This window comes from Salvelinus alpinus, chromosome 5, assembly GCF_045679555.1.
Source record: "Salvelinus alpinus chromosome 5, SLU_Salpinus.1, whole genome shotgun sequence".
Classification (NCBI taxonomy): Eukaryota; Metazoa; Chordata; class Actinopteri; order Salmoniformes; family Salmonidae; genus Salvelinus; species Salvelinus alpinus.
In genome coordinates, this window is record NC_092090.1 from 60,462,430 (window position 1) to 60,476,962 (window position 14,533).

A 14,533-nucleotide genomic window follows, 5' to 3' on the forward strand; every position below is an offset into this window, starting at 1 on the left:
AGGAAAGGTTGGAAATGTTGGTGAAGACGCTTGCCACCTGATCTGCGCATGCTCTGAGGATTTGCCCTGGTATTCCATCAGGTCCTTCAGCCTTACCAGTTTTAAGCCGTTTATAAGTCTTTCTCATGTCAGCCACGGAGAGCAAGATCCGGAACAGCGCATGGATTGATGTTTACCTCGAAGTGAGCATAGAATGCATTGAGTTCGTCTGGGAGGGAGGCATCATAGGTCAACGCACAACTGGGTCTTCCTTTTTGTGTATGCACGTGTGTGTGTGCGCGTGTGTGCCCGTGGGCGGGCGGGTGTGCATGCTTATATACATGTGATGTGTATACTGAATGTGCTCCCTCCTCCTTCCCAGATGAAGGTGACAGAGGAGGACCTGTGGATCAGGACGTATGGCAGGTTATTCCAAAAGCTGTGTTCTTCCAGTGCAGAGATTCCAATAGGCATCTACCGTACAGAGTCACACATGTTCTCCTCCTCAGAGGTAAGACAAGATAGAGGCTGTCCCTGTTCAAATACTCTGGAGAGGCATCCTTCCTTTCTTCTTTCCTTCCTTCCTTCCCCTATTTATTTTTTCTCTTCATTTCTTTCTTGAGGTAAATGAGAGCAATAGGGATAGTAATCTTGCTTTCGACTTGTCATATCACAGAATGATAAATGATTAGCTCAAGGAAGGAAGGAAGGATGGAAAGAAAGGATGCATTCTAAAAATAATAATTTGAACAAAGCCACCTCTGCGTCATCAATAGATTACTGAGTGTACAAAACAATAGGAACAACTTCCTAATATTGTGTTGCACCCCATTTTGCCCTCAGAACAGCCTCAGTTCGTTGGGGCATGGACTCTACAAGGTGTTCGAAAGCATTCCACAGGGATGCTGGCCCATATTGATTCCAAGTTAGCTGGTAGTGGATCTCTACTCCGAATAGATTGTTCCATCTCATCCCACAGATGCTCATATGGATTGAGATCTGGTGACTGGGCAGGCCCCTGTAGTAAGATGAATTCACTGTCATGTTTGTGGAACCATTCCTGGACAATCCTAGCCTTGTGGCATGGGGAATTATCCTGCTGAAAAAATATATTTGCAGATGGGTACACTGCTGCTATGAAGGGATGCAACTTATTGGCAATGATGTTCAGATATAATGTGGAATTCAAGTGTTGCTGCACTTTTTTCAAGAGGACTATTGTGTGCCATGAAAATTCTCCCCACACCATCACCACCAGCCTGCAATGTTGACATGCTGCATGATGGATGCATGTACTCATGTGGTTTTCTCCATACCCTAGTCCTCCTATCAGCGTGAAACAGCAGGAACTAGGATTCATCAGACCAGACATGTTTTTCCAATTCTCCAGTGTCCAGTGTTTTCGTTCCTTAGCCCACTGCAACCACAATTTCTTGTTTTTTGCTGAAAGAAGTGGAACTCTGTAAAGCCGTCGGCTGCCATATCCCATTCATGGTTAAGGTACTACGAGTTGTGCATTCTTTTATGGGTCTTTGGGCACCAATGTTGTACTGGACTGTCAGTTGACTAACTGTAGGCTGTATGTTTCTCTGCACAATTTGTCTCAGCCTTCTTTGTCCTCTTTCAATAATTACCTGTTTTCGACTACTAGCCTGCCATTGGCTGGATGTCCTTTGGGTGGTGGGCCATTCTTGATACACACGGGAAACTGTTGAGCATGAAAAATCCAGCAGCATTGCCATTCCTGACACACTCAAACCGGTGTGCCTGGCACCTACTACCATACCCCGTTCAAAGGCACTTAAATCTTTTGTCCTGCCCATTCTCCCTCTGAATGGCACACATACACAATCCATGTCTCAATTGTCTCAAGACTTAAAAATCCTGTCTCCTCCCCTTCATCTACATTGACTGAAGTGGATTTAACAGGTGACCTCAATAAAGGATCATAGCTTTCACCTGGATTCACCTTGACAGTCTATGTCATGGAAAGTACACTCAGTGGACACTCAGTGTATTTGTGCTATAATTGTGCTGCTAATCATTGTAATTAGGCTTTTTATGCATCATTGAACTATTTGGTGCAACCATTCACAAACAAACATTCTTGGTCAAGTAAATTATATTTACTTTTGCCAATGCTACTCTGTGCAAGTTTTTTTATTTCATCCATCATTGTGCGTTTTTGTTTGTTGGTCTGTCCAAGTATCCTCCTTCCTAGTTACCCACAGTTAAGATGAAATCCTTGTCTTGACATTTTACATAACAGGACTGTCATTATCTGCTCATATTTGCAGTACAACAAAATGAAAGTATGCGTTGTGTTTTGTTTGGCACTTCAGTAATGCTGTCAGTCAAGCGCTTCTTCATAATGCACTATAAATGCGTATCTAGAGCTTCCATTACTGATGTAAAGTGTCACCAAGACATCCTATTGGATCCTCATACTGTCCACACAGTTCATTTGGTTTTAACCCTTCCCCCTCCCCTAGTCTCAAGTATCCATCAACGTAGAGAACACTGGTGGAGACGACCAGAGAAACAATCGTCGCGGGTCGTGGAAGGAGAAAACAGCTCAGCGGAACTCCACCACCAGCGACCAATCAGAACATCCGTTGCTGAGGAAGAAGAGCCTCCAGTGGGCGCGGCGTCTGAGCCGTAAGAACACCAAGCCACCGAGTCGCACCGAGCGGATCTCCCAGCAGCGCCTCAACCTGTACCGGCGCTCCGAGAGACAGGAGCTGTCTGAGCTGGTCAAGAACCGCATGAAGCACCTAGGCTTGCCCACTGTCGGATACGGTGAGCGGAAAGTTACAGGACACCCTGGTAATACTGAGTGATATTATAGGGTGCTGTGTCATATTTAGTTTGGTGGTCTTATATGTGTCACCTGTAGGGTTGCAAAATTCCGGGAACTCTCAATAAATTCCTTGGTTTTCCCGATTTCTGAAAAACCAGAGAATATATTAAAAGTTCCCGGAATTTTGCAACCCTAACTGTCATCGTTTGGGAATTGGTGCTGTATGGAATGACAATGATGGGGGATTAGTTGGGAGTTTTTATGATGGACTTGTTTGGGATATATTGTTGGAGATGTTTGGGATATATTTTGCTGTGTGTTAAATCTGATTGTTTGTCAATTACTAATTATCTCCGCAGATGAAAATTCTATCATAGTAATATTATTGAGTTGTGTTAGTTTTTTAAAGATGTATTACATAGCTTCTGACTGTTATTTTCACCATGCAATCTGTCCATCACTTCACTTCATTGAACACCATTTCAAAGGGGTGTATAAGAAGTACCATAACACCAATAACCATATAAACATCTCACAACGCCTAACATACTGTAAATATTGAGGACTATTCTCCATTATTCACATGATTCTACATAGTATGATAATGTACCTGCATAACCTCTTTATGAATGTGCATAAACCTTCATGTTACTTGTATCCTATGGATGGACAACTGAAGTATAATGAAGCATTTCATCTGACTGCATTTTGCCTCCCCTCAGACTGCATCTCCTCCCCTCTCACTTCTTTTCACTCTTTTCCACTCTCCTCAACTTCCTTCGCCTTCTTTTGCAAAACCCCAAAAATATCTCCCTATATAATTCTGCATACAATACCTCATGCCAAAACAGTATGATGACTCATTCATCATCCCTGTCGAGGGAAAATGCTTATTACGTAATACTGCCAGAGAAGCATAAAAAAATACTGAAGAATTAAATACTTAACAAATGATTTACTGGTGATTTTAAATTGGATGATTGAGACAGAAATACTGTAAATATTTACATAATAAATTATCTAATATTTATGAAATAATTCAAAAAACATATTTGTTTGCATGTTAGGTCATTTTTGCATCCCCTTTTGAAAACTGCAATTGCATTTTTGCTGCTTGCCTAATCTTTTCATTCTCCTCTTTTTATTTTCTGTCTTGTAGAGGATGTTGCTAATCTTACTGCGAGTGATGTCATGAACCGAGTAAATCTAGGATATTTACAAGGTAATCCCACATACAGTAGTGTTCACATACAGTATGCAATGCAACACATTTCATTTAGTCATCACTCCCATCTCTTAAATATGTCAAGTGGTGTGAAATTAGAATTTCATTCTATATGTTCAAGTATAGTGCTACTTTCCTGAAAGCTATGCTCATTGCTCACAGAAGAATGTTGTTAGGGAAATTATACAGTGCCTTCAAAAAGTATTACTCAGTACTTTGTTGAAGCACCTTTGGCAGAAATTACAGCCTTGAGTCTTCTTGATTATGCTGCTACACAAGCTTGGCACACCTCTATTTGGGGAGTTTCTCCCATTCTTCTCTGCAGATCCTCTCAAGCTGTGTCAGGTTGGATGGGGAGCGTTGCTGTACAGCTATTTTGAGGTCTCTCCAGAGATGTTAGAATGGGTTCAAGTCTGGGCTTTGGCTGGGCCACTCATGGACATTCAGAGACTTGTCCCAAAGCCACTCCTGGGTTGTCTTGGCTGTGTGCTTGGGGTCGTTGTCCTGATGGAAGGTGAACCTTCGCCCCAGTCTGAGGTCCTGAGCGCTCTGGAGCAGGTTTTTCATCAAGGATCTCTCTGTACTTTGCTCCGTTCATCTTTGCCTCGATCCTGACTAGTCTCCCTGCCACTGGAAAACGCCCCCACAGCATTATGCTGCCACCACCATGCTTCACCGTAGGGATGGTGCCAGGTTTCCTCCAGATGTGAGTTCAATCTTGGTTTCATCAGACCATCAGAGAATCTTGTTTCTCATGGTCTAAGAGTCTTTAAGTGCCTTTTGGCAAACTCCAAACGGGCATGTGCCTTTTACTGAGAAGTGGCATCTGTCTGGCCACTCTACGATAAAGGCCTGATTGGTGGAGTGTTGCACAGATGGTTGTCCTTCTGGAAGTCTCTCCCATCTCCTCAGAGGAACTCTAGAGCTCTGTCAGAGTGACCATTGGGTTCTTGGTCACCTCCCTGACCAAGGCCCTTCTCCCCCGATTGGCCGGGCGGACAGCTCTAGGAAGAGTCTTGGTGATTCCAAACTTCTACCATTTAAGAATGATGGAGGCCACTGTTCTTGGGGACCTTCAATGCTGCAGACATTTTTTGATACCCTTCCCCAGATCTGTGCCTCAACACAATCCTGTCTCAGAGCTCTGCGGACAATTCTTTCGACCTCATGGCTTGGTTTTTGCTTTGACATGCACTGTCAACTGTGGGACCTTATATAGACATGTGTGTGCCTTTCCAAATCATGTCCAATCAATTGAATTTACCACAGGTGGACTCCAATCAAGTTGTAGAAACATCTCAAGGATGATCAGAGGAAACCAGATGCACATGAGCTCAATTTCGAGTCTCATAGAAAAGGGTCAGAATACTTATGTAAATAAGGTATTTGTTTTTTGTTTTTTGTTTTGCAACAATTTCTAAAGACCTGTTTTTGCTTTGTCATTATAAAGTAGTGTGTGTAGATTGCTGAGGATTTATCTTTAATTTAATCAATTTTAGAATAAGGCTGTAACGTAACAAAATGTAGAAAAAGTCAAGGGGTCTGAATACTTTACGAAGGCACTGTATATGCTTCTAATATTCTACTTTGTAAGACATCTCAAGTGGTGGATATACCACCATCCCTTTAAAAGGCGAGATCGGTTGAAGATGGTACCATATTCATTAAAATACATGGTGGATGGATCGATGTCATACTAGTAGTTTAGTACCTGTTTTGAATAGCTAGGCTACTGTAGTATAGGCAGTCAGAATGTTGTGTTATTGAATGAAAGTACGACAGTAGCCTGTGAGTTAGTGTTGACTGTCTTAGAGTTGCAGGGAATTTCAGAGCATCCGTTAAGAGAAGAGACCAGAACAGGTTAGATGGAGAATCATAATCATACAGCACTACTGCATGACTCTGTGTGATAATGATGATGGCGGTGTTGGGTGGCAGACGAGCAGTCTTTCATTCTCTCTGCGTTGTGTGGACTGAAGTGGGAGACTTAGGCCTAGTTCAAATTGTACAACTGATGTACACAACAGTTGTTTCAAATGCATTGTGCATCACTTGTACAACCTGTGTGAACTAGGACTTGTTGACTGATGATGGAACGTGAGAGACGGCCAGACAGACTACCAAGTTACTGCAGGGCAGCAGAGTGTGGATACACTACAGTACGGCGGGATGGGACAGAGTGGAGCAGAAAGCATTATGACTGTGTTGTTCGGAAGGTCAACAGTACATTACTATCAACAAACCAAAGCTACACTGAGAATCTTGTAGAATATAACAATGGTTTCTAACAGAAAAAACATTTAGGATTTTATTAGCCTAAATACAATATGATTTCAAAATATTCATCACATTTTAGTCCCTCTGAAAGACTATCCTAGATTGACGCTATATTAGGACCCCTTCTAATCCCACACACCCAATGTATTTTGCTTCACTCTCAGATTGGTTGAGCCTCACTTTGTTTGGTTGAGTCTGCCCTGCCGGATGCCAGAGCATGTTCTAGTTGTGTTTGTGGGTGTGTCAACATTTTTATATGGGGGCTGAGTGTCGTTGGCATGGCAACCATGGTGACCTGTCGCCGTGCGTGACCAGGCCGACGTGTGGAATGCGCAGAAGGTGAATCGATGTGGACAGTGTCTGCATGTCTTTCTTAAACTGCGCATGGAGGGATGCGCTTGCCTTGTGGCAGCATGGGCCTACCCTGTACCAGCCATGCCCTGTCAGTAACAGTTAGACCTTCTCTCTCTCCTACCCACCCCGCCTGGCATTATAAGGGGCAAACACAGGTGGGTTTGGAGAAGCAGATGCACTTTACCACCCCAACCCCCAAGCTTGAGCCTCATTCTGTCCCAGGTGCACAGTTTCTCACTCATACACGCGAAACAGGTAAAACACAATCACTTCTCACTCACTCTGAATAGACTTTTCCCCCTCCCTAGGCCCAGGGGCAACTTGATCCTACTCCAAGATAAGCACAGGACATCAAAGTATGCCATGTCAAGGGATATTCAGTTACACACCATTGATTATACTGTATTTGAATAGACATTAAGAAAATGAACACAGGACTTATATCATACAGGACTTATAGGCTTACTATATATAAATAAGCTTTGTTCAGCCAGAACGGCCCTTAAAACAGCTCTTACTGTATATGCATATGATTTATTATGTCAGTCAGCCGTTTACTGAAGATCAGGGAATCCTATACTTCCATTTTCTAAATGGACCATTAGTTGTCTAATGGTGTGTGTAATTGGTGACTATGAGGGGACTGGTACAGCCAGAGCAGCTGCTAAGAGCTGTCCCTGCATCTGTTCTGTTCCAGATGAGATGAACGACCACCAGAACACTCTGTCCTACGTTCTCATCAACCCCCCTCCAGATACCATGCTGGAGCTCAATGACATTGTGTAAGTACCAGCAGGAGAGGCGTCTCTTCTCTTTTCATCCCTTCTTCTTTACAGTATCGGTACTATACTGTACTAAGCTGTGTCGACTGGTCACTAGCAGGTGACCCAAGCGAGTTGGTTTTGTCCTCATCTCTCTCTAGCTACATCATCCGGTCCGACCCGCTGGCGGGGCCCGACGTGCCTGAGGATGCGGCTCAGGGGCAGAGCAGCGGCGGCGGCCGGACAAGGCAGGACTTTGGCACAGAGACCAGGGATGAGACCCACCTCTGAAATCCCCTCGCCCCTCCTGGCACCCTCGCCTCACCACCCCCGGACCTCTCGCCCCCTTGTCTCACCATCACCGGACCTCTTGCCCCCTTGTCTCACCGCCTTTGCACGATACATTCTATTTGTGCCATACAAGGGGAAGATCCCCACTGCCCTTGCCCACCCTTACCTTCCAATCCCCCTCCACCCTGTATCAGACATACAGAGAGACACGTGTCACTGAGCTGCTATGGGAGGATGCATGAAGAGTGCCTCGTCATTACCTAACCTAACCCCTTAGAGAGCATCAGACACAAAGACTCAGACATGGCCCTCTTTGCAAAAGATAAAACATGAACAATGCACCAGTCGATGGAAACATACTGGTAACCAACCAAAGGAGAGGAGAGACAGATTATGTCGGAGGTCATGTGATGCTCTGAATATTTAGAGGTTTGTTTGATTTAGCTCGTCGGCATACTAGGTGGGTGGAGCTTGCTTGCACTTTAGCACCAATAGAAAGGTGTCAAAAGGGCAAACTCTGCCCAAATGGCGCACCTGCGAGCTACACCAAGCACACTTGGCATGTGTGTGTGTGTGTAGACTGTGTGAATATCAGTTGCAAAATCAAGTCATGTACAGAAATTGTTATTCCTTAACAAGAATTCCTGGCAGTATTCATACACATCAATCATGAAAGTACATGAGAACTTATTATTTTCCCTATGAGCACAACCCACTGGGCCCAGACGTCAATTCAACATCTATCCCACGTTGGTTCAACGTAATTTCATTGAAATTATGTGAAAACAGTGTGTGGGAAGACTTTTATAAGCAATTTTTTAAACACTATCTTTTAGTGCTCATTCTGTATGACATTTTTTTCTCTCGAATATCATGCTATTTGTTATTAAAAAGTATAGAATACTTAATGGATTACACCATGCACCTACGTCATTCTATTTGTGCCATACAGGTTCTGTTTTTTCTTTATGTATCAGTCAATGTTCTACGAAAGCCAATGCTCAATCATTCCACATTTCTGACAGGATTTTATTAATTACAGTAGAACAATCTTTCACAGCTGTTTACAGTGGCAACCCTATGTTATGAACACTTGTTATGAGTACTTATTTTGCACAATAAGAGACAGGCATAGTTAAAGTGATAGTTCACTCCAAAATGAACATTTTGTTATGTTTTCAGATATCAAAAGTAATCTGATGTAAAGATGAGTTGGAGTGAACAATTACTTGAAGTCTGTTAATATGGCCAGTACCTGGGCTTGGAGTGCAGTGTTGCAAGCTGCCTTCCAATATGTAATTTCACTTGTACGTGCATCACTTGTACAGTAAATGTAGTATTGTGTGTGCTTTATATATTTTAATAATTATTCAGCTGTATTTCTGATACTGTTTGCTTGGACTAATGTGTGGTTTTATCATTGTAAACATTTTTTATCCGCATTGTTTGGTTCAATGTTCGTTTGGTCATTATTAGTCAAATGAAAACAAATGGGACTTGAAATATTTTTGCACTAAGCTCGGTGGTCGTTGATAGAGCGTTATAGCATGACCCTTTAACCCGAAACTTTAACTATACAATAAAACAGACTTTAGTATTCGCACAGTAGGAATCAGTCTCCATACAGTCAGAAGTGTTTTATATATATATATATAGTATATCAACTTTTAAAGGGCTGTATTCAATCCGATCCGCTTTAGACGACATCCGCACAGCGGTTGTTTTTCGTGTCAGAGGTGGAACTGTGTTAGGGCTGTCAAATCCACCAAGCAGCTCCTGGCATTATACCTAAAGAGGACATTGCCATTGGCTGTTCCCAATTTAGCGGCGACGGCGTTCACGGTGAACACTGCATATGGCGGCTCAATCGGAAATTACCTTTACATTTCTATCGCAGAGTCTGTAACGCGTCAGCTGTAAAGATTGAATAGAGCCCTAGGCCTTTGTTCAGTACATTTGCAAAGTTTTAAATGATCATTGTAAACAGAAATATATTTTGATATGTGCCATTTCTGCTCATTTGTTAAAAAATGTAATAGGGAAGTAGTTCTGAACATGCATTGCCTGATTGCGTGAATGAGATTAAGTTGATGGATAGGTTAGATAGGGGAAAAAAGTGGGTAAAGTCAGGCTTTTACATTATTTTGCAGTTTTAAGATCTCTGGAGTAGCCCTTGATGTGTTTTGGGATGTAATGTAATGTGTCTCCATTCCCATTGAAGTACTGTATGTATGTGTAGATAAAATATGTTCCATACTAGCCAGGCCCCCAGAAGGGCAGTTTACAGATCATCACCTCGTGTCCTCCCCCCTCATCGTTGTATGTGAACGGAACCCCAAGGAAATTCTCTTATTGGAGAAGTTGAGTAAAAAATAAATGTTGAAGTTCATACTGTAATATAGAAAGGGGCATGCAAACACAAAAAGCATGTTTTGAGAGAAAGCTTGCCAAACCAGATATGTTTTCCTACAGTTAGGTGACCTGTGTGAAGTATCACAACTAGAAAATTAATCACATCTCCCACTTGTTATTTGTCAGCATGTCATTTGATATCTTTATATGGGACCATGCATGTCCTCCAGACAAAATCTTGTGTTTACCTTTATCACATTTTTAGTTAATTGTCAAAAAGGTTTGATCCATTTTGTACTTTTTCTTATTCCGAAGTAGGTCTACTTCTCTACCGTGATGTAAAATATGAACAATAAATGCTGCATGCAGCTGGAAACATTGAAATGGAAAAACACTCCTGTAGTTTGTTTAATCACCGAGAGAAATTATCACTCATAACACAAAAATGGGTATAACCAAACACCTCTAATGGTGGGGTTGCTCACCCTTTGTCGCCACAGGAAAAATACATTTTATTATGTATAGCACTTTTCAAAACACTACAGACTATTACACAGGACAAGTAAAAACATAAGACCAGATCATATAAAAGCCACAGTCTGTAGTTTAATGTCCCTGGTGATTGCTTCTCTTGCTTGCTGCTTTGTTGAGGTGAGTCTGTTTCCACCGCTCTCTGGTCCACCGGCCCTGGTTCTGAACCACCTCGTGCAGCAAGTCAATATAGGCGTATTCATTATCCAGTAGCAGGTTGTCGTCACTGGGGGAGACACCACTAGGGGGAGCTCCACTATGCTCTGTACTCTCTCTGCTCCTGCCTGCTCTCTTTGGCACCCCATTTCTGTTCGATTTGCCTTCACTCTGTACAGCCCTGTTTATAATTTGTGTGGGTTTGTTATCCAATTCTTCAGGATTTTCTTGACCAGGATTGGTCTCAGTCTGGGTCAGAACGTTACTAGACACGGAAGTGTCGACCAGGTCTGACAGGGTCTCGCTTGTCTTAATGAGAGGTTCTGGTTCAGTATCATTCAGTGAGACTGGATCATACTCTGGAGAGGATGTCTCTAAGTCTGGTGGCGTACTGCAGTTCTCCTCAGCATTGACCACACCCATGTCCCCTTCTGGGGGTGAAGACTCCATAGCAATGGGTGAAGGGGAAGATTCCAGAACACTGACAGAAACATCAGCTGAACGATTATCTGTGTCATCTTTAAACTCTTGCTGAAGGTCAGGTGATTGGTTCTCGGTTTTACCAGGGTCAGGTGACTGGATCTGTTCGACCTCTTGGTCAGGTGATTGGTTCTCTGTTTCACCTTCGACCTCTTGACCAGGGTCATTCTTAGGGAAGACACAGAGCCCCTCTCTCTGTATGGTGAAGTGGGTCTGCCACTGAGCTGAGGTGGCGGGCCAAGTGGAAATCCTTGTCATGACTTTCTGTGGACTTGGACCTTTGTGGCGTTCAAGGTTTGGTTCGGCCGGGTCAGCACCGATGGTCAGGTACGGTATGGCCTCCGAATCCTGGGATACACAGATTATGTTTTGGCCGCCATCTTGCAGATTCACAGTTCCATCATCATCTCTCTCACCTCTGTCATTTTCCCGACTCACTTCACCCTTAATATCATATTTTCCTGTCAGGTTTCTATCTACCCCCTGGGACTCATTATCTCCTGGCTCTTTGCTGTTCTCTTCCTCGGAGTTCCTCGTCTCTTTTAACGGGCGCTCTCTCACACTTTCCGTCCTGTATAGTTCTCTCTCAGTCTCCACCACCACCCTGTGTGCTTCTCTCTCTGCTCTACAGAACTGGGACGTGGAGAGGACAGCATCAGCAGACTTGGCTCTGACTCCAGATCTGTAAGTCCTTGCAGCAAGCTCTGGATCCCAGTCAGACGAAGAAGCCACCTGTCTATGGAGGGTGGTGGTGGAATTGTCTGGCTGCTCTGCGGCTTCCTCCTCCTCTTTTGTCGCCAGACTGGGCATCACCTGTTTGGTCTCACGTTTCCTCCTCCAGACTACAGCCATGGCACAGACCACACAGATCAGGATACACAGCACCACTGGAAGACAAGACACGCTAGAGTTAGTGAAGACTATGTTCACACTTGATTCTGTTGTGTTATATGCAGAATGGACCAAGATACATATTTTGCCTGATAGCATAATAGTGTAAATTGTTCGTTATGAGATTGACTAAAACCAGTCTTAACATACTGTACCATAGATATGTTTTGGCAATACTATTGTGTTCTATTTGATTTCTTTGTAGTGTACACTGGACAGCATTGCTCCAGAACCTACCTATCACTGCTATGAGTGTGGAGACAGTGATGGACATGGCTGGGGGCCGTATGTGGGTGTCCTCCTGGGGCTGTGGGTTAGGTATCAAACACTTGGACACGTTCCACACAGGCTGGCCTCTCAGGGGTGAAGGGCTGGCACACGTCACTTCCATCTCCTTCTCCAGCAGAGAGGCATTCTGCAGACCTGGACACACAATAGTGACATCTAGAACATAATGTGTGTGGGTTGTGTGTGGTAGCCATTGTGTGGGTGGCTCAAGCCCAATTAATTTGTTTCACTCATTACACATGCTATGAAAATTGTAGATTTAAAAAAAAACTGAATTAAAGAAGCTTTTTGCAATAAAAATATACTAAATATGATCACTTCACAGCATTGCAGTACTTATACCCCACCATAACCCCTACCCACAAATGACTAGAAAACGCTACCTCTGAGGAAGATGACAAAGTCCTCCACTCCACAGGAGCAGTCCCAGGGGTTGCCATCCAGCCTGATCTGTGTGGAGGGGGAGAGTGGGAGCAGGTCCTGGGTGTTAACCCTGGTCAGCCTGTTACCAGACAGATCCAAGTAGGCCAGACTGGTCAGGGCGCTAAAACAGCCAGGACTGATGGTCTTGATCCTATTCCTGGCCAAGTTTAGACTAGTTAGGCCAGTGAGTCCACTGAAACTACCTGTATTGATGAGACAGTACACCATTGTTAGCTTCAGGAACTTCTTTACTAAGATAAAACAGGATATCATACACAGTGCCTTATGGGTAATGTAGTACATCATGATACATTACCAGGACTGATGGTTACGATCCTATTACCAGACAGGTCCAAACTGGCCAGATGGGTCTGGGTGCTAAAACTACCAGGAGCAATGCTCTGGATCATGTTCCTGGTCAGGTTTAGGCTAATTAGACCAGTTAACCCACTAAGCATGGAGTCCTCTACAAACTCAATATGGTTCTGAATTAGGGTGAGGTTTTGGAGGGTGGCTGGTTCATGGAACCAGGTTGGGTTGAGCTGGGAGATGTTGTTGAGGTCCAGGCTGAGGGTTTTGAGGTTGTGGAAGAAACCGAGAGCTGTGGATGCGATGTCGGTGATACCAGCGTTGTTGATGGTGAGGCGGGTGACTGAGGCCAGGTTGACACTACTGAACACAGTACTGTTGATTGCTCCAACATTACTTACTAAGAGCACCAGAGAGGCCAGGCCAGCAGGGTAACCTGAGGTAATAAAAAGAAAAGTGTGTAGTGGCATTAAGTCTTGTTCATAGGTATTCCATAGAATGTTGATCATAAAGTAGAGAATAGATTGACCCAAATATACAGTGTAAATGCCATAGAAGACAGCCTAAAGATCCATGTTAATGTTTAGTTTTGTGATCAAATATCTTTGTTTCTAAAGGACTTACTTTGTGGGATCTCTTGACAGATGTAAATCTGTGCCTCCGGAGTACAGCGGTTGGAGCGCACCGAGACCAGAAACCCACACAGCATCAACACAGAAAGGCCAGCAGCAGACACTGTGCGATATGTAACAGTAAGTGAACCTCAGCTCATAGCATACCTTCAATACAAATACATGGCTGTGACAACCATCCAAACGAGGAATAAGAACTCACCGTTCATGATGAATTCAATGTGGCCTCAAATGCCAGGCATCTGGTTTGCTTCTGTGATTGTTCTGTGTCTGAAGAAAACTGAGTTAGAACTAGTCTCAGATGGGACCTGCAAGTCACAGATGATCTTGTGACAGAATACCTGACACTGAGCCACCTGCAGAGAATAAACTGTCCGTTGCCATGGCAGGCCTATGTATGTCTGTAGGTGTTTACCATGGTTATGAGTCCTGCTGCCATCGAAGCATGCCGGGCACCGCTGTTCCAGTTGGGTGGTGGAGGGGGAGACAGTTAACACCAGGGAGGCTTGGAGGATAGCAGTACATCTCACAAACACCCTTGTAGGTTACTTGTGATCTGGGTTTAACTTCTAGTATTTTTGGCCCAGCACCGGTAAAAAAAAAAAAAAACTTTAGATCTACATGATATTCAATTTAAGTGAAAGATGCCATCAATAATCCCTAGGTAACTGGCGTGGGAGTGAAAACAGGGCATGCAAAAATATACTGCAAATGTGTATTGTAGGCTTCTGAGTAGTCGTGAACATGCACATGAATGCCAAACTATAAATTGAACTGTTGGTGA

General features: G+C 43.6%; 2 protein-coding genes across 5 annotated transcripts in view; one reads left to right on the top strand and one right to left on the bottom strand.

Moving 5' to 3' along the window:
* The window catches only part of LOC139576411 (potassium channel subfamily T member 1-like), a 112,153-nt gene extending 101,730 nt beyond the window's left edge, over positions 1 to 10,423 (top strand). For all 4 annotated transcript variants that reach the window (XM_071402518.1, XM_071402519.1, XM_071402523.1 and 1 more), the window contains 6 exons: positions 362 to 490; positions 2,472 to 2,778; positions 3,939 to 4,001; positions 6,779 to 6,790; positions 7,333 to 7,417; positions 7,558 to 10,423. In XM_071402518.1, the coding sequence (XP_071258619.1) occupies positions 362 to 490; positions 2,472 to 2,778; positions 3,939 to 4,001; positions 6,779 to 6,790; positions 7,333 to 7,417; positions 7,558 to 7,687 (726 nt within the window). In that variant the 3' untranslated portion in view covers positions 7,688 to 10,423. The remainder of the gene's footprint in view (positions 1 to 361; positions 491 to 2,471; positions 2,779 to 3,938; positions 4,002 to 6,778; positions 6,791 to 7,332; positions 7,418 to 7,557) is intronic.
* Positions 10,424 to 10,426: 3 nt separating this feature from the next.
* LOC139576412 (uncharacterized) lies at positions 10,427 to 14,476 on the bottom strand. Its single transcript, XM_071402524.1, has 5 exons — positions 13,952 to 14,476; positions 13,742 to 13,852; positions 12,769 to 13,553; positions 12,335 to 12,520; positions 10,427 to 12,093 (listed from the first exon to the last, which is right to left on the bottom strand). The coding sequence occupies exons 3-5, from the start codon at positions 13,112 to 13,114 to the stop codon at positions 10,646 to 10,648; spliced, it is 1,980 nt and encodes a 659-aa protein (XP_071258625.1). The 5' UTR covers positions 13,115 to 13,553; positions 13,742 to 13,852; positions 13,952 to 14,476; the 3' UTR covers positions 10,427 to 10,645.
* Between the last annotated feature and the right edge of the window lie 57 nt (positions 14,477 to 14,533).